The sequence below is a fragment of the Macaca thibetana genome, chromosome 14, assembly GCF_024542745.1.
Source record: "Macaca thibetana thibetana isolate TM-01 chromosome 14, ASM2454274v1, whole genome shotgun sequence".
NCBI classification, from domain to species: Eukaryota; Metazoa; Chordata; class Mammalia; order Primates; family Cercopithecidae; genus Macaca; species Macaca thibetana.
In genome coordinates, this window is record NC_065591.1 from 58,259,837 (window position 1) to 58,287,281 (window position 27,445).

Here is a 27,445-nt window from a genome sequence, read left to right on the forward strand (position 1 = left end):
TTCCAGGAGGAAAAGATTGAAACCATCAGGGAGAGACAATATGCAAAGAGATCATGGCTGTGAATTTTCAGAATTGATGAGACACCCACATCAAAATCCTGACAACCTATGAATCCTAAACAAGATAAACAATACTTTTTAAAAATTCGACACCATTCATACTATAATCAAATTTCAGACAGAGAAGTCTTAAAGTATGGCACAGAGAAGAGAAAAGAATGTTACAAATAGCGACTTATTTCGCAAAACCAGGAGTTTGGAGGCAAGACTCTAAAAGAATAGGTACTGAGAAAAAGAATTATCCACACAAGATTTGTATACTTATGTTTTTTTCAGTTATTAATGTGAAATGGTAATATTTCCAAACAAGTAAAAACTGAGAGGGCTAACATCAATAGATCTTTAACTAAAAGAATTTCTCTATTGAGGGAATCCTCCCTAACTCATTTTATGAGGCCAACATCATCCTGATACCAAAGCCTGGCAGAGACACAACAAAAAAAGAGAATTTTAGACCAATATCCCTGATGAACATCGATGCAAAAATCCTCAATAAAATACTGGCAAACCGGATTCAGCAGCACATCAAAAAGCTTATCCACCATGATCAAGTGGGCTTCATCCCTGGGATGCAAGGCTGGTTCAACATTTGCAAATCAATAAACATAATCCAGCATATAAACAGAACCAAAGACAAGAAACACATGATTATCTCAATAGATGCAGAAAAGGCTTTTGACAAAATTCAACAGCCCTTCATGCTAAAAACGCTCAATAAATTCGGTATTGATGGAACGTATCTCAAAATAATAAGAGCTATTTATGACAAACCCACAGCCAATATCATACTGAATGGGCAAAAACTGGAAAAATTCCCTTTGAAAACTGGCACAAGACAGGGATGCCCTCTCTCACCACTCCTATTCAACATAGTGTTGGAAGTTCTGGCTAGGGCAATTAGGCAAGAGAAAGAAATCAAGGGTATTCAGTTAGGAAAAGAAGAAATCAAATTGTCCCTCTTTGCAGATGACATGATTGTATATTTAGAGAACCCCATTGTCTCAGCCCAAAATCTCCTTAAGCTGATAAGCAACTTCAGCAAAGTCTCAGGATACAAAATTAATGTGCAAAAATCACAAGCATTCTTATACACCAGTAACAGACAAACAGAGAGCCAAATCAGGAATGAACTTCCATTCACAATTGCTTCAAAGAGAATAAAATACCTAGGAATCCAACTTACAAGGGATGTAAAGGACCTCTTCAAGGAGAACTACAAACCACTGCTCAGTGAAATAAAAGAGGACACAAACAAATGGAAGAACATACCATGCTCATGGATAGGAAGAATCAATATCGTGAAAATGGCCATACTGCCCAAGGTAATTTATAGATTCAATGCCATCCCCATCAAGCTACCAATGAGTTTCTTCACAGAATTGGAAAAAACTGCTTTAAAGTTCATATGGAACCAAAAAAGAGCCCGCATTGCCAAGACAATCCTAAGTCAAAAGAACAAAGCTGGAGGGATCACGCTACCTGACTTCAAACTATACTACAAGGCTACAGTAACCAAAACAGCCTGGTACTGGTACCAAAACAGAGATATAGACCAATGGAACAGAACAGAGTCCTCAGAAATAATACCACACATCTACAGCCATCTGATCTTTGACAAACCTGAGAGAAACAAGAAATGGGGAAAGGATTCCCTATTTAATAAATGGTGCTGGGAAAATTGGCTAGCCATAAGTAGAAAGCTGAAACTGGATCCTTTCCTTACTCTTTATACGAAAATTAATTCAAGATGGATTAGAGACTTAAATGTTAGACCTAATACCATAAAAATCCTAGAGGAAAACCTAGGTAGTACCATTCAGGACATAGGCATGGGCAAAGACTTCATGTCTAAAACACCAAAAGCAATGGCAGCAAAAGCCAAAATTGACAAATGGGATCTAATTAAACTAAAGAGCTTCTGCACAGCAAAAGAAACTACCATCAGAGTGAACAGGCAACCTACAGAATGGGAGAAAATTTTTGCAATCTACTCATCTGACAAAGGGCTAATATCCAGAACCTACAAAGAACTCAAACAAATTTACAAGAAAAAAACAAACAACCCCATCAAAAAGTGGGCAAAGGATATGAGCAGACATTTCTCAAAAGAAGACATTCATACAGCCAACAGACACATGAAAAAATGCTCATCATCACTGGCCATCAGAGAAATGCAAATTAAAACCACAATGAGATACCATCTCACACCAGTTAGAATGGCGATCATTAAAAAGTCAGGAAACAACAGGTGCTGGAGAGGATGTGGAGAAATAGGAACACTTTTACACTGTTGGTGGGATTGTAAACTAGTTCAACCATTATGGAAAACAGTATGGCGATTCCTCAAGGATCTAGAACTAGATGTACCATATGACCCAGCCATCCCATTACTGGGTATATACCCAAAGGATTATAAATTATGCTGCTATAAAGACACATGCACACGTATGTTTATTGCAGCACTATTCACAATAGCAAAGACTTGGAATCAGCCCAAATGTCCATCAGTGACAGATTGGATTAAGAAAATATGGCACATATACACCATGGAATACTATGCAGCCATAAAAAAGGATGAGTTTGTGTCCTTTGTAGGGACATGGATGCAGCTGGAAACCATCATTCTTAGCAAACTATCACAAGAACAGAAAACCAAACACCGCATGTTCTCACTCATAGGTGGGAACTGAACAATGAGATCACTTGGACTCAGGAAGGGGAACATCACACACAGGGGCCTATCATGGGGAGGGGGGAGGGGGGAGGGGGAAGGGATTGCATTGGGAGTTATACCTGATGTAAATGACGAGTTGATGGGTGCAGCACACCAACATGGCACAAGTATACATATGTAACAAACCTGCACGTTATGCACATGTACCCTACAACTTAAAGTATAATAATAATAAATAAATTTTAAAAAAAAAGAATTTCTCAAAAATGTACTAAACATAAAAAAAAATCTAGAAGGAAAGTCTGAAGAAATAGTAAACAAAGAGAAGTAGTAAATATGTGGTAAATTTAAACAATCATTGACTTTATAAAACATTAATTATAATATCAAATTGCTGAGTGCAGAAAACCATGGCAAGATAGGAGTAAAATATCAGCAAATAATAGTTATGTCATCTGGAATGGGGGTAATCGGAGTCAAATATCCCAAAGTAAAAGTATAGTTTTGATGGAGGTTTAATACACTGATTAACTTTTTATTAAATTAGCCATGCATATTGTAATTTCTAGGAAATTACTAAACAAGTAGAAACAGAGGTTGTATCTTTTAAGTTGGTAGAAGGGAGAAAGTAAAATGGGGACAAAACAATTTAAAAGAAGAAAAATTATTTAAAAATTAGAATTAAAATAAACACAATGTAAAATGGTAGAAATAAACCCACATGTATTTATAATCACAATGACATAAATAGACTAATCTCACTAGTTAAAAGTCAATGATTTTCAGAACGGATTAAAAAAATCCAGCTATACTTTGCTTACAACATTTATACTTAAAATATAACGATGTAGGAAATTTGTAAGTAAAAAAAGAGAAATATACGAGACAAAACTAAAAGAAAAATTTTTAAACTTTATAAATGCCAAAGAACACTTGAAGGCCTAAAAAGCATTTCTCTACATAGAGACACTAAATAATAATAAAATGTTGAAAAGACCAGACATATATAAAAAGTACTAATATTTTTTATGTATACACATTAAGCAGAAGTTTTGATAGAACTACAAGATGAAATTGAAAATCCACCAGCATAGTAGGAGATGAAAAACATATTTTATCAATAACTGATATATTAGACTGATGAAAAATATTATTCAAGATGCAGATGTGAGTGAGACATAATCTTTTCAAGAAAACATAGCACATTTATAAAAACTGATGTGTAAGAGAACATAAAGCAAATTTGAACAGATATCAAATAATCTATAAAATACACTCCATATTATCTATTCACATTTTAATTGTTACAGAAATAACGCTTAAAAAAACTATGCAGTATGAAATTTTAAAAACACACCTTTAAACCACATATAGACCAAAGAAAAAATCATACTTGATATTAGAAGATGCTTTAAAAAAATGAAAACACTAAATATCAAAATTTGCAAACATAAAGCTAAAGCAGTACTTCAAGGGAAATTTATAGTCTTAAACGCATATTTAAAAAAAAATTTTAAAAGACTGCAAATTACTAACCTAAAGATACAAGTAATTATAAAAAATATCAACTGAATAAAGAAAAAAGAAAGAAAATCATACAGGAAAAATAATGGAAAACAAAAATTAAATAGAATTAATAGAATTAAAAGTTGGTTCTTTGAAAAGGATAAGAAGACTGATAAACTCCAGCGACACTGATTAATGAGAAAGTGAACAGGAATTAATACTCTATATTAGAAATGAGAAGAAGGACATAACCAGAAATAAGGCAGAAATAAGAAGTTAAGAAAAAATTATGAAGAACTTTAAGATAATACATTTAAAGCATAGATGAAATAAGCAAATTTCTAGAAAAATCTAAATCACCAAAATCAATTCTCAAAGAAATAAAAAATAATTTGGTATTATAATCATCAAAGAAATTGAATTAATTTCTCCTAAACATCTGACCCAGAAAGTTATACTAGAAAGTTCTAGTAAACATTGACAGGAAAGATTATTTCAATCATACACAAAATCTTTAAGAGACTAGGAAAAGAGATAATATGCCATAACTCTTTTTTTTTTTTTTTTTTTTTGAGACGGAGTCTCGCTCTGTCGCCCAGGCTGGAGTGCAGTGGCGCGATCTGGGCTCACCGCAAGCTCTGCCTCCGGGTTCACGCCATTCTCCTGCCTCAGCCTCCCAAGTAGCTGGGACTACAGGCGCTCGCCGCCTCGCCCGGCTAATTTTTTTGCATTTTTAGTAGAGACGGGGGTTTCACCGTGTTAGCCAGGATGGTCTCGATCTCCTGATCTCGTGATCCACCCGCCTCGGCCTCCCAAAGTGCTGGGATTACAGGCGTGAGCCACCGTGCCCTGCGCCGTAACTCATTTTTAAGGTTTGTACACCTTTAATAATAAAATACAGATGAAGAGAGAAAAGAAAATCAGTTTGATCTCACTCACGAGTTTAGTCACAAAATTTTTAAAATATTAGCAAACCAAATAGCTGAACACACACACGCATACACACACACATTCATGTATATCCATGTCTATAAAAAAGCAACACATTGTGAACAAGTTGGATTTATCTCAGAAATACAAGTTTTTATAAAAAGTATAAAATATAGCAATATAATTTATTACCTTAAAACGTAAAAGGTACAAAACACATGATTCTCTCAACAGATACAGAAAATCAACTGATAAAATTCAATATCCATTTAGGTTTTCAAAAAGTCTATAGCCAATGTCCTACTTAGTGATGAATAATCAAAGCATTTTTTTGAAGAACAGAAAACAAGCCAAGGTTTACTCTACTGGCATTTGTATTGGTGATTGTTATAAATGTAAAACAAGCAAAAAAGATGAGGTAGGGAGAGAAAGCAAGATAATTAAAAAAGAAAGAAGAAACAAAATTGTCCTTATTCACGCATAGCATAATTGTGAATGTACAAAACTCAAAAGAAATCTGTGGTCAAATTATTAGAATTATAGTGTATAGCAAGTCCAAGTGTTGGAGAGAACATAGTCTAAGGCGGTCTCAAATACTGCTAGTGGGATCGTAAGTTGGTCAAACTTCTTAGAGATACAATTTTCTTCAACCTAGCAACTCCATTCCTAGGTATATACCTTAGAGAAATTCTTGCATGTATTTACCACAAGACATATACAAGAAATATTAGTAGCAGCATTTTCTGAAATAGAAAAAACTTAAAATTAATTCAAATAACCATTGACAGAAGAAAGATAAATTGTTGTAGACCATATAATAGAATGCTAAAATCATGGTGCAAAACAACAAAAAAGAACTACAGTTATGTCCATGAACATAAATTATTTTAATACACATAATATTGAACATAACAGTTTGCAGAAGAACAGACACAATATAATATCTTTCACATAAATTTCAACAATGGGCAAAACTGAATAACCTATTCTTAAGTGGTAAAATGATTTTTAAAAACAGGAAATTATAGATATAAAATTCAGTATACAGATAATCTCTTAGGGGGATTTTTGAATGGAGGAGGGGCACATAGGAAGCTTCAAAGAGACTGATAATGTTCTCTTTCTTCAGCTAAATTCTGGATTGACTGATGTTTATATATTGGCTAATATATTGGTAGTTCATATGTTGATGGTTATATATTTTATTTAAAAAACCAAACGCTTTGTCCTGGCACCCTCACTAGAATAAAAGCTATTAAAGTCTCTTTGTCGGACACCTATAGCTTCATCAATCCCTTCCTTCAGTTGTGCTGTTCTACAGCGCCGCCAGTTTTCACTGCCTCTGAATAATCTAGACATCAAGGGGATAACATGTCTGAGGGATCACGAGTGGGAAAAATGATAGAGTGAGATTCAGTGGACTCTCATAAAGATACAGCTCAGTAGACCCCAGTGATATCCAGACTTCACCCACATTCTAGAAGGAACCTGGCTTCCCTCTTGGCAGCTGGAAATCATGGCTTTCTGTGGCGTTTTTCGAGTTGCTTGTCCCTTGGGATCAGTGAAGCAGCCGGTCCTTTTTGCATTTTTAGCACTACGTGTAGTGGTGTCCTGGAGCTGGCTCCTATAAACTGGCAACAGCTTGGGGAGGCAATTGTGGGTGAGCATCTCTTGCCAACTCTGCTTTCAGTGATGTCACACTGGCAACTTGAAATCAGCCCTTCTGGGAGTATTTACAACCCAGGAATCAGCAAATGCTAAAATCAGGTCCCCTCCCTTCCCCCATCCCTGCCCCACAACCAGTTGTTAAGCATCCACCAGGACACCACTGAATGTAACACAACCTTAACATCATACGAAGGGAGGACACGAGCAGGCTATTTCCCAGTCCTACTGGGATGAAGTGAAGGAACCAGCAAGAGCCAGCAGATAGCAAGGAAAGTGATCCCTAGCCGCCCTCACATTTGCATAATACACTCCTACCAGCACGATGACAGTTTACAAATGCCGTGACAACAACCCAGAAGTTACTACCTTTCCATGGCAATGACTCAGAGAAGTTACCGCCCCTTTCCTAGCAAGTCCTAAAACCTGCCCTTTAATTTGTATGTAATTTAAAGTGGGTATAAGTGGGTATATATTCAGTTGCCAACAGCTCATACATTGCTGGCTGTGGGCACACTGCCTATGAGTTACCCCTGCTCTGCATGGAGCAGTACTGTTCAATAAAAGACTGCTGTCTAACATTACCGACTTGCTCTTGAATTATTTCCTGGGTGAAGCCAGGAACTCTCCTGGGCTAAGCCCCAGTTTTGGGGCTTACTTGTGTTGCATCAATATAATAATCACTTATGACTTATGGTACAATGAAACGAAAACGGATTCAAACTAATAAATATCTTCAATCACAGAGCCTGCCTGCCCCATTTGTATTGAACTATGAAGAACAAGCACTCTGGACTTCCCCGAATACTTATATCCCCCCTGCCTGGGTGGTTCCGGGTGTCCATTTCCATCAGGTCTGCAAAAGGCCCCAGGCTTTTGGGAGACAGAACAGGGAAGTCTCCAAATCAGTGACTACAAAATAACAAATCTTGCTGAAATAAGATTTTTAAGTTCTTAACATTACCAGAAAGTCTATGCTGTTGTAAACTGCGTCCTTGCCTTTTCTGAACTGGAATCTATATTGGCATAGAGGGAAATTCATGACTTCTACTGTCATTACATGAAAACTGTGGCATCTTCTCCAAATCAGAGTCTAACTGAGGTGGTCATAGGTCCCAGAGAAAGTCTCCGAACCAGTTTCTAAACCAAGAAAGAGATTCCTGAAGTGTGCTTCATGCCTGCTTTTTCAGAAAGCCCCTAACAAGTGGGGTATACTAAAAATGCCAAGAGGATCGTCCTGACAGGCAACATTAACCCAGAACACTAGACTTATACTCTCCGATATTCTGACCTTTCCCCTAGATGCTGTCTTCTCTCTTGCTGACTGATAAAATCCTCACAAAGATGTATTGTACTATTATTGATTGATCTGGCTTCAGTAGTTGAGAGGTTTAATTACACCATCATTTGTACACTCCATAATTACCAGTTTGTTCCTTCATAGGAAAGCATGAGGATTAATTTTTATTTGAGTGCTAACATTTATAAAACTTACACTCTCCTTGGAGAAACAAAGAATTTTTTTAAAAAGATCAGTTTATGAGTTCATAACAGCCTCCAACTAAATCAGCCCCTAGAGCTTAAACAAATTAGTCCCTCATAAGGAGTTTCGCTTTATGCAGCAAGTGCTTATTAAATAGCTAACTTTCAGGCGCCATTCTAGAGGTTGAGCACCCAGTAGGAAGCAAACCAAATTTGGTTTTTGCACGTATAGAAAGAAAATTGAACAAATACACAAAAGAAGCACAAGTAATGATAGAAATACAGAGTGTCATGGAAACAAATGCCAGAAAAACCTACGCTAGTCCAGGGCTCAGAAAAAGACTTCCCTGAGGAAATGGCACATAAGCTGGGATTTAAGAGCTTAGTGGGAGTCAGCCAGGTAAAGAGGGGAAGGAGAAGTAAACCAGTGTATACGATCATTTTGAGCCACCTTTTCCTGCACAGACTGAATTGGTTTTTTAAAAAAACTTAGTCTTAATTTTGATTTGGCTATTATTCAGCTATGTAACCTCAGCTGAATCTCCTAACGGCCATTCATCTCAGCATTATCTGCTAGAATGAAAGACCTCTAAAGTTCTACTCAATTGAAAGACAAATATACACAGATTACTATTCAGTTAGTATAAGTAAAACAGCTTTTTAAAAATAAGCTTTGAGCAATATATCAGTGTTTCTTGCAATAGGTGTGACTACTCACAGAAACTCCTTCAGGTAAAAATACTAGATTAAAAAATTCTTCTTAATGTATAGCAGAGCTGACGGACCAGAAAGAGAATTTTTCAGTGGACAGAAACAAGACAGCATGAATCTATAGAGGTAAGTAAACTCGAGCTGGAGCTTGAATGGAGGTAACTGTGAATCTCTGGTGGCTTAGCTTCTGGCATTCAGAAGACTGCAGAGCCTGAGTGTCACATCATTAAAGGATAAACAACACAGAACTTCTGCCATGCTTACTAAATGGATATTGTCCCCAATATCATGCCTGTCTTAGACTTGCTCTATGTAAAAAAGAAACAAAAGTCCCCTCAGCCAGTTTCTAACCATTAATACAAACTAGCACTACCATAAGAAAACTACTCTTTCTAGCTGCATTTGACCTAATACTGACAACTCGCATTGTTATGCATTTTAAACTTTCGTACCTAAATTACTACTGAGCTAGTTTTATGGGGTCTGTAGTAATTATAGTTTTATTCCTATACAAAGGAATAAATATTAGACTAAATGTCAACTTCTCAAAAACAATTGGAAGTCAGAAGAAAATGAAATGATAGTTTTATAATGCCAAAATCAAAGTAACTCAGTTTTGTGCTCCCAAATTGTTATTCACAGACAATCTTTTAAGAATAAAGGCAAAATAAAGGCATATTCAGGAGCTGTGGCTTTCAGTTGAAAGTTATTGCCAGCCTACAGATACCTCAAGAAATAGGCCTGAACGACAAAGCAAGACTCCATCTCAAAAAAAAAAAAAAAAAAAGAAAAGAAAAAAAGAAATAGGGAAATGAATATCCTGACTCCACTCTTCTCCCTTTCTTGTTGTCTGAACCTAAGCAGAAGTCAGAAACTAGGGGTATTCTTCCAGTTTGAAGAAAGATATACAAAAACCCAAAGCCTTCAGGGACACTGAGCAGAAACAAATGGCAGGCACCCAAAATAATGCCCCAAACTAACTTTATAAAGCAAGAATTACCTCGATTCCAAGCCAGACAAGGACAGTACAAGACAGTAAATTACACGCATCACTCATGAGCACAGAAGCAATAAAATGCTAAATGAAATATCAGCAAACTGAACTCAGCAGTGTAAAGAAAATGTACTATATCAAGATCAGTGTGGATCACTCTAGGAATATATGATTGGCTCAAAATTAGAAAATCAATCAACATAATTGACCAAAATAGCAGATTAAAGGGGTAAAAAGCCTCACTAGATTACAGCATATGATAAAACAATTATGTGTAATAAAAAGGCTTACTCAACTCTGAATAGAGTAAAACATTCTTAATATGGTGAACATATCCACAAAATATATATAGCTAAGTCCGGGCATGGTGGCTCATGACTGTAATCCCAGCACTTTGGGAGGCCGAGGTGGGCAGATCACCTGAGGTCAGGAGTTAGAGACCAGTCTGACCAACATGGAGAATCCCCACCTCTACTAAAAATACAAAATTAGCCGGGTGTGGTGGTGCATGCCTACTAATTCCAGCTACTTGGGAGGCTGAGGCAGGAGAATTGCTTCAACCCGGGAGGCAGAGGTTAAGGTGAGTTGAGATCACGCCTTTGTACTCCAGCCTGGGCAACAAGAGCAAAACTCCATTAAAAAAAAATAGATATATATCTATATCTATCTATCTATATATCTAAAATCATACTCTATAGAAATTTAAAGACACTTTATTAAAATAAGAAACAAGTCAAAGATATCTACTATCATAATTATTATTTAGCATTGTACTGGAAATCCTAGTGTGTGCATTAAATAACAACAAAAAGGGAAAAAAGGTATACCGATTAGAAAGAAACAAAGAAAACTATCATAATTCACAGATGACTGATTATCTACAAAGAAAATCCAGGAGAGTCTACAATCAAATTATAAGAATTAATGAGTTCTAGGCTGGGCACAGTGGCTCATGCCTGTAATCCCAGCACTTTGGGAAGCCAAGCCCGGCGGATCTACTGAGGTTGGAGCTTGAGACCAGCCTGGCCAACATGGTGAAACACCGTCTCCACTAAAAATACAAAACTTAGACAGACACGGTAGTGGGTGCCTGTAATTCCAGCTACTCAGGAGGCTGAGGCAGGAGAATCACTTGAACCCTGGAGGCAGATGTTGCAGTGATCCTCAATTGCGCCACTGCGCCATTGCACTCCAGCCTGGGCAACAAGAGCAAACGCCATCTCAAAAAAAAAAAAAAAAAAAAAAAAAGGCCTTAATGAGTTCTACAAGACTGCCAAATAGAAGATAAATTAATATAAATAATTTTAACTATACACTAGCAACAGTTAGAAAATGAAATTTTAGGTGGGGCATGGTGGCTCACGCCTGTAATCCCAGCACTTTGGGAGGCTGAGGCTGGTGGATCATGAAGTCAGGAGATCGAGACCATCCTGGCTAACACGGTGAAACCCCGTCTCTACTAAAAATACAAAAAATTAGCTGGGCGTGGTGGCAGGCGCCTGTAGTCCCAGCTACTCAGGAGGCTGAGGCAGGAGAATGGCGTGAACCTGGGAGGTGGAGCTTGCAGTGAGCCAAGATTGCGCCACTGCACTCCAGTCTGGGAGACACAGCGAGACTCTATCTCAAAAAAAAAAAAAAAAAAAAAAAAAAAAAAAAAAAAAAAAAAAAGAAAATAAGAAAATGAAATTTTAGAAAAGATACCATTTAAAAGAACAAAAAGTAATATACCTAGCAGTAAATCTAACAAGATTCATGCAATATCTTAATGTAGAAAATTATAAGCTTTGGATAAAAAACTTTAAAGAAGAAATATGTAAATGAATAAGTAAATGGAGAGATATACCATGGTCATGTGTAGAAAGACTTAATATCACAAAAGATACAAAATTTTCATAAATCAATAGACTTCATACAAATCCAAATACCAAAAAAAGAGCATTTAACTTGGCAATGTGATTCTAAAATGTGTGAGAAAAGTCAAATACCAGCCAGGGCTGAACTAAAAAAGAAGCAGGCTGGATGATTTGCCCTTCCAGATGTTAAGGCTTATCATAGAACAATAGTAATTTGCAAATTGTGCTATTCATAGAGATAGTTAAACATCACAGTGGATAGAAAAGAGAATCCAGAAACAAGTTCTGCATATACAGAAATCTATATAGGACAGTGCATACAGTGCATATTATTGGGAAAATATGCCAGAAAATTTTTTACCCATATAGAAAAATAAAAATATGGATATGTTATGGACTGAATGTTTTTGTCCCTCCCAATTTATACGTTGAAGCTCTAATCCCCAGTGTGATTGTAACAGTATTTGGAAATGAAGCCTTTGGGAGGTAATTAGGTTTACATGAGGTCATGAGGGTGGGGCCCCCATCGTAGGATTAGTGTCCTTATAAGAAGAAGAGAAGAGACTAGAACCAGAGCTGTCTTCCTGTCTCCATCACATGAGGGCACAGTGAGAAGGTGCGCCAGGAAGAAAGCCTCACCAGGAATGGAATCTGCTGAAACTTGGTCTTGGATATCCCAGGCTCCAGAACTCTAAGAAATAAATATCTATTGTTTAAGCTGCCCAATTTATGGTATTATGTTATGGCAGCCCAAGCTGACTGATATATGATGCCTATATCATACTATATAAACATTTCCATTCTAGATGGATTAAAATCATAATTGGGGAAGACAAAACCTTAACACTTCTTATAGAAAGCATAGGAGAAATATCTTTCTGACATAGGATAGGGAAGTACTTCTTAAGTAGACACAAATGCGCTAATTTACAATGGAAAATACTGACACATTTTATTAAACTAAACATAACCTCTATTTATTAAAGACACCATAAAGTGAATAAAAAGACAGCTATAAACGGAGAGATGATGTTTGTAAAACACATAACCAACAAGGGATTTGCATCCCGACTGCTTAAAGAGCCTATGTGAATCAACAAGGAAAGGAAAATACTAGAGTAAGTGCTGAACAAGAATTTTCACAAGAAAGAAAACATGAATGACCAATAAACATATCAAAAGATGGTCAAACCAGGCAACTGAAGAAATACCAATAATACATAATTTTACATACATGCACACACATACATTAATCAGTGTGGCAATTGCAAGAGTTGGAGACAAAGTGGAACACTAGGGATTATTACATTTCAACAGTGGAAGGATCAATTTGTGATATGTGAAAATGACTGAAAAAGACTTTGTCATTATCTAGAAAAGTTGAACACATGTATACTTTACCTCTATCAGGGATACACCCTAGAGAAATGATTGCATATGTGAACCAAAAGATGCGTACAAAAATCTCTGCAATATTATTCAGGATCACAGAAAAACTAATAACATCCTGAACATCATCAATACAAGAATGCTAATTTGTCATATATTAATATTAATACAATGGAATATTATATAGCAATGAAGATACATAAGCCACAGCTGATCTACTTATTTCTATTATTAAATGCCATAATCAATGTTGACCAATGGAAAAAAACTAGTCGAAGAAGAGCTATAAAAGGCCAAAATAGACAAAACCTAAACCCATATTGTCATATCTATATGCATATGTATTTTTAATATCACGATATAAGTAAAATTAAAGATAGTAGTTTTCTCTTGGCAGGACTGAACTGAGAGGGAATGTAATAGAGAACAATTTGAGGGTCAATAAAAGTACTGGTAATGTTCTAGTCTTCAACTAAATGGTGGGCTCAGTCCTGTTCATTTAATTATTCCTTCATTAATCCATATTATTACATTTACTATATTATATACATTCTATATTATAAAAAGGGAACCATGGCAAATCTCAGATCTTTATGTTCAGTCTCTGTAAAAAAAAAAAAAAAAAAAAAAAAAAGACAAAAAAAACCAACACAGTCCCAAATAACACTTTTAAAAATGGAACTTAAAAATATGGCAGACTATGAAATAGCCTGTAATTTCATTGACAGGACCTACCCTCTCCCGTGGCCATCCAAAGGCTTAGATCAATGCTCAGAAGATTTATTGTTTGCCTGAAGAAACAACTGAGAAATCTGAAGCCTGAGGGTTATTGGTTTTCCTCCTTGATAAATAATTTCACATTCTCCTTATGGAAATCCAGGATTTTCCAACAATGGAAAAGAAAACCTTACTCCCAAGAGAATGCTGAAATGGCAGTGATTTCAGGGCCAGAAGGTCTCTACCACCTGCCACTCCATATTCTTGTCCACAGGAACCTGTGCTAGGAGTCGTTCCCACCAGGGATCGTCAGCCTTATCCAGATTTGTATCAGCCACTGTGCAGTCAGTGTTGCTCTCACCACAAAGTCTCTAGAAGGCAACTCTCAGCAACATCCTCACTGAACTTTCTAATAATCTCTCCAGCTATTTTATGGAATCCATTTGTCAAAAAATGTAAGTTGATGTCTCATTAGATGGTGTGACCAACACCTCCCTACCATACCTGAGATAAGACATAAGTTCAAGGCACCTCACTGCAGCTGGCAGTGTCTCAGCTCCCATAACCAGAGAGACTTAGTAAATACCCCAGTGAGAGGGGTGATGCCTGAGCCATTGGTATCTTTGTATAAGCAGCCTTCCCATTTTGTTTCTTTAAACGTTCTCTCATGTTGCTTCCTGATTTTGTCATTTGGGATTTGGGAGACAATCCTTGCTTTCCCCAGCATCCATTGTTGGGTTTACATGTATTATTATCTTTTAAGATAAGGAGACCTATTCCTTCGCCAGTATCCCAAATCACCTTGGTTTCATCAGCTGCTATTCTCTGCACCTAATCCAGCTCCAACTCCTTTCTTTCCTCATCATTGTGATAAAAGCCAGCAGAATCCCATGCTACATTTTGTTTATTTGGATAGCAGCACAAAGCTGGCACTGGAACCTTGTGGCATGTGGAGAGGAGGTGTCCCACAGGGCAACCAAAGCATGGGTGAGTTCCTAGTTTATAAAAGTGGCTAAGAGGGTACTGGTGTAGCTATTTGGTCATTAGGCAGAGGTTAGTCTTTCACTAAATAGGCTCCAGACTCAAGCTGAATCAGTGTCTGAACTGAATAAGGATGGTGGTGCTTGGTCCCTTTGGATGCCATGGCAGAGAAAGGGAGCTACGCTGGCCTCAGAATATTTCATATCCAAGAAGAGGAACTAACAAAGTTATCTCAGGGAATTTGGACAGGTGAAAGAAACAAGTGGCCTTAAAATATCAGAGTTACCTAAAAATGTTCAATTTTGCTTTCTATTTCTGGAATGCCAATACACCTCAACAGGATAATGAAAAGGATGTAAATGGAGTAGAAATATCACCTCTGAAATCTTGTGTTTAAAATGTAGACATAGATGTATTGTACCACTACACAGCACCTTTGACTTCTCTTCTGAGCGCTAAATTTGATGTGACTGTCGACAGATTAGTTTTGCCATTATCTATAGTTTCTTTCCAGACTTCCCTCCTTGTAGCTTGGATTTTGTGAGTTTTACATTTAAAAATGTGGTTCCAACTCTTCTCAACCACTCCCACTTGTAGGGTTGAAGTTGAGGATCCAATCATGGGAAATGCTCTTGAGCCAACTTGAGAACACAGGTAAGTACCTACTGTTCTCAGAGTCAGGTAATGGTCTCTTAGCTGCAGACTATGATTAATAGAATGCCGGGTTGCATTTAGCACAAACAACCTGAAAAAACTCTAAAGAAAATGAGGTATGGAGGACAGATAACACCTGTGTCTCTTAGGGACTAGCTAAGAATCTGAAAGTAGAAAAGAGAGAAAGTTATTCTTTAATGTTTGCATGTAATAACACTTGGAAACTTCAAAATCAATGTTGTTAAAACCCTGTTTCTGAAAAGGTACAAGGAGGTTCTGAAATAATTGCTACATGCACACTGATATGAATTTTACACTTTGCCCTCAAGATAATGTGTAAGTAATCTGTTTTCCTGCTAACTAAGATGCCCCCCACCACCAAAATGAAGAAATGCTGGACTCACATTGGTGACATATTCGATATCCTTCCAAAGGATGCACTCCCTGGGGAAATCAGCCAAGTCTAAGAAGTGATCCACCACCACTTGGCCGATTAAGTCATGACGAGAGAACCTGTCAAAGTCGTACACAGAGAAGTGAAGCTTCCGTGCTTCAAGGTCATTGTAGGAAACCGGAAATAAAAACACTTCATCAAACACAGGGTTCAGGGTCTTTCTGTGAACTTTAGTCTGGTGTTTTGTTTTCCGATCAGGAAGCAAATAGATCTTGACATAAGGATCTGAAGTCCCAGAAAAGTCCTTGGCGGGCAAATTGACAGCTTTGTGAATCTTCACTATGAGCTGTTCTAAGTCACAGTCATATTTTAAAATGAAGTTCAGTTTCCCACAAGCCTTGCTGTTACTCTGTCTCCCGTCATCATTATCCAATGACCTCTGCTTATATAACTCTGGTTTAATTCTACCAATTCCAGTCAACTGTTCCTGTTTTTGAAGCTGCTGGATATTGAAGTCCGGGTTTGACAAGTTGAGTTGTCTTCGGATTGAATTATGCCTTCAATGAAGAGCAACACAGAACAAAGTTACAATCTTATTAGCTATGGGTCTCTTGGAAACTTTTGCCTGGGATGTAGGTAGACCGTTATGTTTTGTTAGGAGCTTAGAACTGTGGGCTTTTTTTTTTTTTTTTTTTTTTTTTTTGGCCTAAATTCAAAATGCTCATCAGTGTGAGTAAGCTGTTCCCTAAGGCTTGAAGCTCAAAACCGAGGGTTGGTATCAGGAAATGAACCTAGGAGCATGTGACCTCGGAGCTTTAAAGGTTTAATACACTTTCTAAACTGTCTAATATGCCATTAAAGAAGCTTATTCATCTGGTGGAATGTAAAGATTTGTACAAACTGCTTTAAAAATAAAATTATTCAACTTTATATATAATATCATTCCGAAATTGAAATAGCCAAGTGTTGCCTTAAGAAGAATGAATCTTTCTCTAAATTACACAGAATTTCTTGCCACAGGCTTATAGCTTTATAAGGATATAAATTCTTACTGGTTCAAATCAAATAATTTCATCACAAGAACACAGCTTTTGCTCATGCAAAAATGTATGTGACTGGGATGTGTCTGTATGTAGTGGCTCTGACAGGTACAAGTGGGATATGTCTGATTGTAGTGGCTCTGACAGGTACAAGTGACAGCATTGGGATTGTGTTTTTGCTGTACACACGGGTGATTAGTGATCAAGAGGACAGGTTTTATTTCTGAAATAAACACTAATGGCACAAAAATTAAAGATGAGCTACTATAAATGTATGTATGGATTCAACTGGAGACGTTGGATACTGTTACTTTTAAATTAAATATTTGCTACTGTAGTATACTCTTCACCCTGTAAGTGTATTGGTTTGGGTTAGAAGTTTCCCTAAAATTCTCTTTAAAGCCTGTCTGATCTGTGCATTTCTTCCCAAGTTGAGAGTAGTTATCACATACAAGGTTGTTTTTAAGGTTACTTTTGTTGTTTTTAGCTCAGTTTAGAGTCATTATATTGTATTGTATGCATTTAGTCAACAACCTTAATTAAAATAGCCTCTTTACTAGAAGGTGAAAGAGAACAGCTGGGATGTCTCTTAGGGATTGGTAAACAGTTGGAGAGGCAGAGTAAACATTTGAATTTGCCCTTCTCTTCCTTCCTTCAGACAATGAAATAAAGATGTAAATATGGAATCAAGGGACCCCCAGATATGTTTGAAAGTGTTCTCCCTTGTCACCACAGATATTGCTATGCTGAGCATTCCTCTTTATCCTAAAATAGCCTCCTAATCACTAATCACCCACATGTATGACAAGAGTAATGTCACAGAGCTGTCACTTGTACCTGTCACATCTATCACAGTCCATAGCAAGCAGACATAGCCCAGTCACATACATTCCCACATGTACAAAAACTGTGTGGTCCGAAAGTTGCTGATGGGAGATTTTAATCACTTACAGAGAAATCCACAATCTTAAGGTTTCTCTGTATTTTATGATTTGGATGGGTGAGGGAGGGAAGACAGGAGTTGCTGTTAAGCATCTAAAACTGGCTTTCTGCGCTAGTGCAGCCAGGTCATTCCCTTGTCCAGAAGTGGAACCAATGTAGTGCTAGAATAGAGCTTGAGTCTCACTTTACTGGACTCTGTGGGCAGAAAGGACTGGGAGGCAGCAGAAAGTAGCCTGCTATATGCAGAGGTTGGAATAGGTTGGTGCCAGCCCTATTTCCCTTTGCTATTGATTTTTCTTTACAGACTAGATTCAAAAAAGGGCCATAATTGGGTCCTGCATCAGTTCCCACCCTTCTAGGTACTGTCTGGTAAGTGGCACTGTTTACATCATAAAAGTGCATCCTCAATATCCACCGGATGCTCCTTTTACAGATGAGTCTGTGGAAGACCAACAGTTCTGTGTCTACACAATCCAGTCCCAGACAACAATCTCGTGTCAGTCCTAGGCCCTGTCACTCTGCTGCTCTGCAGATGGTTGCTGGGCAGACTGTGTATTACAATTTACCTTTGAATTTTCTTAGTACTGGCATTAGATTAATCACAGCAACATTTTGTCTTCACCATTGTCTGTAGGACTAAATCTACCATAGTGGTGTTTTTTTGTTTTGTTTTGTTTTTTAGATGGAGTCTCACTGTTATCGACCAGAGTTGAAATGCAATGGCATGATCTCAGCTCACTGCAACCTCCACCTCCCAGGTTGAGGCGATTCTCCTGCCTCAGCCTTCTGAGTAGCTGGGATTACAGGCATGTGCCACCACACCCGGCTAATTTTGTATTTTTAGTAGAGACAGGGTCTCTCCATGTTGGTCAGGCTGGTCTTGAACTCCCAACCTCAGGTGATCCGCCCGCCTCGGCCTCCCAAAGCGCTGGGATTAAAGGCGTGAGCCACTGTGCCCAGCCACCATACTTTCAATTTTGATTTAAAATACATGGATTTGGCTACTTAGTAGTGTGACATATTCTGTTCTACATGTACATTTTCTTAGACATGAAATCTGAAGATAAATTGTCCCACATGCTCAGCCCTTCCTAACCAAAGTGGATTGCCAACAGGGAGGCGGGGTTGTTGGTAAAGGTCAAAGACTGAAAAAAGATCCCATTCCCTGAGAACCCAATTGCACAGGAATACCTCCAAAAATTCCCAATATAGCTGACCTCTTAAAAACCAATCACAGGCTAGGTTCAGTGGCTCATGCCTGTAATCCCAGTACTTTGGGAGGCCAAGGTGGGCAGATCTGAGGTCAGGAGATTGAGACAATTCTGGCTAATGTGGTGAAACCCCGTCTCTGCTAAAAATACAAAAAAATTAGCCAGGCGTGGTGGTGGGCACCTGTAGTCCCAGCTACTCGGGAGGCTGAGGCAGGAGAATGGCGTGAACCTGGGAGGTGGAGCTTGCGGTGAGCAGAGATTGCGCCACTGCACTCCAGCCTGGGCCACAGAGTGAGATTCTGTCTCAAAAAACAAAACAAAAACAAAAACAAAAACCAATCACAGTTATGGGCTAGGCGCAATGGCTCACACCCGTAATCCCAGCATTTTGGGAGGCTGAGGCAGGTGGATCACTTGAGGTCAGGAGTTCAAGACCAGACTGGCCAACATGGTAAAACCTTGTCTCTACTAAAGATACAAAAATTAGCCAGGCATAGTGGCACACACCTGTAGTCCCAGCTACTTGGGAGGCTGAGGCAGGAGAATCACTTAAACCCAGGTGGCAGAGGTTGCAGTGAGTGAAGACTGAGCCACTGCACTCCAGTCTGGGCAACAGAGAAAGACTCCGTCTCAAAAAAACTCAAAAACCAAAAACCAACCAACCAAACAAAAAACCAGTCACAGATATGAATACTATTATCTACTCAAACATTTTACATGATTAATTTCATTCCTAACACTTTCCCCCCCATTCAGAATCACACTTACTATTGGGAAATCAGTTGAATCTAACTGTAAGGTAGTGGCTTAAAGCAGAAAGCAAAGACTGCAACTGGGCATGACAGGTTCTCACTCCTGGGGCTCCCTTTCAATCTCTTTCAATTTCCATTCAGAAGAAAGTTAGAGTTTACTGGAGTTGGGGGAGAGGCATGGTAGAAGAGAGAAGCTTAGAACAGCCAGAGAACCAAGGTAACTCATAATCTTCCCATATAACCTCTGGAGGTCTAGGGGCTGAAAATAAGAAAGTAGAGCAGGGAGACTGCCCCAGGGATGTAAAGGAGAAAAGGGGGTGGAGAAAATGGAAAATCAATATTCTATAGCTCTCATACGCTACTCAAACAGAGGTGGGAAGAGAAAGCAAGTCCAAAGCAAGAGGGAGGAAAGATACGGAATATAGTGCCATGACCTGAGCTTGCCCCACCCTAGGTGAGGTGGCTCTAAATGGTCAATGGAGGTGGTTTTGAGTGCAGTAAATGCGAGGCTCCCAGGACAAGGGTCTAGAATTTTAATGCCATTGACTGATGGTTCCCCCCTCAGAAGAAGAGAGGGAGAAAGACCTCTGGCTGAGGAAATTTTTATGAAGGAGATGATACTTGAGCTGGGCTTGCCTGCTTAACTTGGCCTCATCCTTAGCCACCTCCAAGCTGATGCTGTAGATGTCAATATGGGCATTAAATCTGTTTTCATCTTGGTCCCAGTTCTCTAGCAGAATGGTACTTTCAGCTCTTCTGCCCCAGTAGCTTTTTCCAGAGTCCCTCACATTCACCCACTGCATCTTTGAGTCCAGGCTCTGTAAGCCAGCACTCATATCCCCAACACCCTTTCCATTGCGGGCTTTCACGTGCAGCCATGAACAAGTGCATCCTAATATGTGTTCGTTCACTGCAGTGGCCCATCTCAGAGGTGAAACCTGACCTGTCCTTTCCCTGGTTCTCGGGCACCAGTGTCTACAAGGCTTCAGGATCCAGGGAGAAAAAAGAGAGAAGCAAATTGTGGTTTCAGAAATGTTACTGGTTTCTTTCCTGTGTTCAAGTCAAGGCAGGGAATTATGGAAAGAAACAGTGGAGACAGGATGTTTTTCTTCTTCAAAATTCCCCTGGTCATGAAGAAGAGAGGGTTGGGTTGTCCTGAACCACAGGCATACAGAAGAAGGGGAAATCCTGGATAGGGACAGACACAGTTAGTAGAATACAAGGGCTGGAGGAAGTGGAAATTTGAGGTTTTCTTGGCCTGAAGATTCAAGGATTTCCGCATGAGTGAGATAATGATGAGACAGGCATCAGGCCTTGGGGCCAGTGGAGGTGTGTTGTCAAGGGTAGGTGGATACACTGAGGCAAGACCTGCTTCCTCCCACTCCCTCCCAAGTTAAACAGATTTGAAACCTTGAATACTTTATCCTCCATAACTAAGATGAGCCTTTGTTCACCAAAACGTTCTCTACAGTAGCTCACGTCTTATGTCTCTTTTCATTACCATTGATCCCAGCTGAGTTCAGGCCCTCAGAGAGGCTCCTGTATATATCCAATCTTCACCACTGTCCCATGCATCTTATACACTTATACATTCTTTCCAGATTAATCTTCTAAAGAACAAATTGAGCACTTCAGTGTGTATAATTGGTGCTCTTGCTGTGGGTCTTTTGTGGGCAGGGTTGTATATATTTTCTCTCTTTATTGACACTACCTAATACTGAATTTTGCACATAGCAAATGCTTGATATCTTAGAGTAAATACAGAAATGCTATGGATATAATAGTTTCTGATAATTTAATCCCAGTAGAGAAAACACTCATTTACATATCATTTCAGGGTCTCATGGAAGTTGAGATAGGGATAGGCAACTTCCACTTTTGAAGCAGTTAGTTTCTTTAAATCTAAAGAAATAACTTCAGATTCAAAAATTATGTTTTAGATGTTTACATTGAACCACTGTTCTCACCACACAAAAATATAACTTAATAGAAATGTGCTACTCATAGTATAATTACAACATTTAATTTTTGTGTACTATTTACTTGAGTTGTGGCCAATCACGGGACCTAAATTTAGAGTGTGATGGTTATCTTCCTCTTTCAATTCTGTCAGCATATTTCTGTAACTCTATGGATTGCTTAATTCAGAGATAAGGTCAAAAATCTAATGTGGGGCTCTTAATGAATGTGAGACCTGGGACAAATGGCCTTCTGCCAGCCTCACACCATTATAGGCTCTGCTCAGTTTATACTTCTGGCCCTTTGCCATTCTTGTCAGAAGAGCAAGAGAAAAGTAGCCTGATATTGACCAATGTATTCTGTCAGTCATTCATGGAAAAAAGTCCTCCGTGCACCAAGTGGTGCTAGGGGCTGGATAGACAGGAAGAAACAAAACAGATGTGGTCTCCGAGTTCACAGAACTCAGTCTAGAGGGGAGTACAAGCAATAAAGAATCACTTAAAATAATTTAATCCTGTGAATGAGGGAAAACAAGGCAATGCGAGGGAGAATTGAAGTGGGAAGGAGTGGGGACAGAACACAGGCTTCACATGGGGTGGCCGGGGAGACTTTTCTGAGAAGGTGATGTTTCAGCTAGGGCATTAGAGAAGTAAGGGACCCAAGAAGGACAGAAAAAGAAAAAAAAGAAAGAAAAGAAAAGCATTCCTGGCTGAGGGAACAACATGTGTCAAGACCTCAAGGCAGGAAGGGGCTTGGGATGCTAAAGGAACTAAGAGAGGAGCTAGTGCAGCTGCAGTACAACAAGCTTCTTCCACGCAGTCTCCTAGTGAGTTCATGTTAAAAGTGTCCCCTAGGGTCCTGCAACATGGTGGCCCTGGCCATAAGGTAAGGCTGTTGGAAGCAGACTGTGGCAGTATTATCATGCAGGGCCTTAACAGACCTGATAAGGGGTTTGTGGTGTGGTAATTGAAATTTTCGAAAAACCGAAGTGTTACATAAGAAATTTGAGAAAGCTTAAAAAAACAGGATGAACTTTCATCTTAGGGCATGAATCAGGAAATGGATTAGATGGCCTTTCAAGGTTCCTTCTATTTTGGGGATCTAGGGATTTTCATACATTTGGAGTAGAGAACTTTATAAAGCTCTGGAATTAAAAAATTCCGAGAAAATTGAAATATCCACATTTCCAGCATATTGGATCACTAAACAAAAAGGATTTCATTCAAATAAAAAAGAATTGACAGGAATTTTGTATGGTATTAGAGTCACTGAAGTAACTAGACACAGAACATGCTTGATCTTGAAAGTCATTCTGACCAGAAACATTCTTAGAAGATAAAACAAAGCTCATCTTTAGGACATTTCAAAAAGGCACCGTGTCAGCCAAACATATCCAAGGACACATCCAAGCTGAAGAGGCCAGGTGAGGTTGAGATTTTTGATGTAAATGGTGTGACAGAAACTGTGCCAATCACAAGGATCCTGAAGACACCTTTAAATGGAGGCTATGTCTTACGTGCAATGGGAACCCTGAGACTGTGATAATGGCTGTCCTGAGACAGTGATAATGGCTGCAGGATGGAAGCAGTAAGAGAGTGTCGGCAGGGAGGAAGTAAAGAACATAATGAGAAAGAAAGGAGAAGAAACAGTAACTGGAAAAGCAGACTGTTTAGAGCTTTCTCAGCAAAGCTTACCTTTCCCCTCCCCAAATATGGGTATCAAAAATATTACTTAAAGAAGAATGTTAAAAACGATTTGAGGCATAAAGGAAATTTCATTCTCTTTTTCCTTTTTGTTAGCAAAAAGTGTGTATGTGTGTGTGCATTTTCTCATGATGCAACATAATCCCCAAAGAATTAGAAGACCATGTACTGCTCTTATTGTGGTGAGATCCTGAGACAAGGATATATATTTCTAGACAGACCCCATAAAACTAGGTCAGTAATTTAGGTATGAATGTTTTAAATGCATAAAAATGCAAATTGTCAGTATTAGGTCAAATGCAGTTAGAAAAGAGTAGTTTTCTTATAGTAGTTCAGATGTTCCTAAACTTGATTTTTGTCATCAGAAAAGATAATGTAATTGCATGCCTTCAAAACTAAAATAAATCTGAACACAAAGTGCACTTTACAGGGACAATTCCTTCACTCTTCCTTTTAATTTTTTTCTTTCTACCCAATTTCTACAAATCAGTAGTGATGATAAGAGTTTTTATGTTTTAAGCAAATACTTATTGATTTGCAGTATATTTATATACTTTTCCAGTATAAATATTGTGATAATTAGAGTGGCATCATTGCTATTAGTTTGTTAAAATTATGGCAGAGTCCTCAGATCAAATCTAAAAAGATCACAGTACTACCACCATATATTGGAGGAACTCAGACCAGAAAAGTTACATGCAGAGTAGAACCAAATAGGAGGCAATTTCGAAGGAAATTTCAATGGAGACTCTATCTAAAAGGCTCTAGCTATTGAAATACTGAAAGGATTTTATTATGAGTCTGCACATTGCGTGAACTCTATGACAGCATCAAACAGAGCTCTAGTTATATTTAAGTTTTAAATCTGAAGATAAATCCTAGTGATAAAATCTGAGGATTTCTTCTAAATCAAATGGCAGACAACTACCCATCTCCTCACAGTGGAATATTTTAGATTTGGCTCTTTGATTCAGAATTGAAAATAATGCTAAAATAAGTTTCTGAAACAATCAAATTATAAACTGACATATTCCATCCCACTTAATGAAAATGAGTGGAGCCTCTAGGATAAACTCGATTAACATAAAAAGGGTAAAGTCTTATTTCTGTTTCTGGAGAACAAACAATAAAGATTTTAAAAAAATACCTCCAAATTGTGTTTTATACTTTACAAATAACAGCACATGCTATTTCTCTGGCCATCACTCAGGCCAATATTTTCATTCTACAGAAAGCTGCTTCCTGAGTCTCTTTTCCTGAAATATCTTATTGAAAATGAGTTTTTATATCCAGTGATTTAGAACTGGTTGTTTAGCCTCAAACACACTTTTGTGCAATGTCTGAGCCTTGGGAGAGGCCATAATAGCAATACTAACAGCAAAATGGTAGCTCACATTTTGGAGCTTTTACTAGGTGCCAGACCTGTGCAAGCACATGTTATCATTTCATTCTTAAAACCACCTACAAATCAGTAGTATCTATTCCTCTTTTGAAGAAGAGGAAATGGACAGATATGGAGTTTAAGTAATTTGTTCAATGTCACACATGTAAGTAAAGCCAATTCATTTGACTTGAGAGACCGCATCTTTTTTCACTGCATTATATTATTTCTCTACTGCTGAAGAGCATAAAGCATCCAGACAATAAAAAGAGAGTGACCTAGGTGTTGGTACTCTGTAAGCCTTCCAAAGGCTGAAGATGGACAAAAACCTCCAGCCACACGGTGGAGTCTGAAGAGAGCCTGTGTGTGACTGTTAGGATAGGTCAGACGCACAGGGAATAAATTTTAAAGCAGTAGGAGGGCAGCAGGGAAGAGCGGTTAAGAGTTCAGATTCTTGTGTTGGTTGAACCAGGGTTCAAATCCTGACCTGGGTATTTACATATATGGCTTTTAAAAAAATGTAATCTCCTTAAGTTTCTTCTGCTGTAAAATAAAAATGATATCAGTATACATTTCATGCTAAATTGTGAGCTATAACAAAATATGAATATAAAGTTCTTCCAGAGTACTTCACACATGCTGTCTTAATAATGTTAACTATTATTTTTATAAACTAAGTAGAGACCAAGAAGGGCTCAGGAACCTAACTTCAACGTTAGGTTAGCATGGAGTTTTCCATATTCATGTCTCTGATACAGAACAGAAATCTAAAAGGTTATAGACTCCTTGACCAATCAGTGCTATTTTTGCCAGAGAGGGGAATGGGGTGGTCCTTCCTTGCATTCAGAAAGGAGGAGGCATTACTGACCGAGCCGAGGAGGTTGGCTCTGTGACTTGGCGCTGCACGCGGACGCCATGGGCACAGTTCTCCTGGACTCCCGTCTGGGCGGAGAGGGGAATGTCAGGGGAGGTGTGGCTGATCTTCATGGAGGAGTCAGGGCAGGGTGTGGGAGGGTCTAGGAAGTCCTCACTGTTCTCCTGCTCATTGGTCTCTGTGTCCGTGTAGTTAAGAGGCTCCTGGTTGTTGTCTTTGCTACCAGAGGGCAGGCCTCGTTCTCGCCACGGAACCCAGCAGAGTTTCCAAGATACGAAGAGAGACACGCCAAACAGAGCAAGACCACAGGCAGTGACCACAAGGGTCAGCAGGCTCACTGAGATATCTGCAAAGAAGCAAAGATCAAAAGTCAGTGTGATCATTCCCCGCAAGTCCACCCATTGCATAGTATGGGCAGAATGACCCTCTCATCCACTCATCCCTTGGGAGCCGACTGTGGAAGGTCATGCTGGGGCGCACAGCTACGTTACTTAATTCTGGGGCAGTGGCGATGAGAATTCATACACAAACCAGAGGACCAGTGAGCAGAAACACAGAGGAGGTACCATAGCATGCAGGTCATGTTTAGAAACAATAAACAGCCTGCTATGGCAAGAAAATGGATACATTCATGGAGACTAGAATGCCCTTCAAGTGAAATGATACTCTATCCTACAGGCAGCACCAATCATTAATGTTTTTTGAGCAGGGCAGTTTCAAATGTCCTTAAAAATTATTCTGTCATCTCAGAGAGCTGTATAATGTAACTGGGGAATTGTGTAAGTCATAATTTTTTAAAATAAGAGAAACTAGAGGGCTTTTTCGGGTTCTATTTTTCCTATTAACTTTTACGGTTCTAAGCAAAATGAAGCTCAAATCTTCTGTGAATTTTGCAGCTTCAAGAATAACCCCCACTCAGTGGTAAGTCCTCAGGACTCAGGATAGAATATTATAGTTTGGGTTTCCCCAGTAGTATACCCTAAAACAAGTATTCAAGGGCAAAGCATTATTTAGAAGGAGAAGGAAACACAGGAGAAGTGATCCAGAAAAGGAAGTCAACAAAAGGTACACTGTCAAGTCAGTTCCCATAGTGAGGGAGTAAAGGTTAAGTCTGCTAGGGAGGTTTAATACACCTCAGATACACCTCACCCAAGTGGCAAGGGATCCGAGGTATTACACATTAGCTCTCTTTAGTTATTAATTGGAGGGCATTTCCCAAAGGGCATTAAATTCCCATCATTTGACACCTGCCCGGATGAACAAAGTAAGCTTCAGTGGCCAGGAAAATCCCACATTGAAATCAATGCAGAGGCTGCACTGGAGGTCAACAGGCACACAATGAAGTGGTAAGGGGACACGGCAGGTAATGACAGCATCTGCTACATGGATCATGGACCACAGCCCCACGGTGTCAGCAAGTCTTGGCAGTTCAGTATCCAGTGACTGTGCCCCTAAGGTTTAAAACAGTTCACCCCCTCCAGGCTTCTGCCCCAAGCTACAGTAGAGCCAGGAGGCTGAGCATCAATCTGAAAGCATTTCTGGCACTATGGTAGCCATAAAATCCTTATTTTTT

The 27,445-nt window shown here is 38.7% G+C and overlaps 1 protein-coding gene across 2 annotated transcripts in view; it reads right to left on the reverse strand.

Moving 5' to 3' along the window:
• The window catches only part of SYT9 (synaptotagmin 9), a 226,641-nt gene that overhangs the window by 136,817 nt on the left and 62,379 nt on the right, over nucleotides 1-27,445 (reverse strand). For both annotated transcript variants that reach the window (XM_050756215.1, XM_050756216.1), the window contains exons 2-3: nucleotides 25,867-26,218; nucleotides 16,021-16,567 (exon numbers count right to left, since the gene is read on the reverse strand). In XM_050756215.1, the coding sequence (XP_050612172.1) occupies nucleotides 16,021-16,567; nucleotides 25,867-26,218 (899 nt within the window). The remainder of the gene's footprint in view (nucleotides 1-16,020; nucleotides 16,568-25,866; nucleotides 26,219-27,445) is intronic.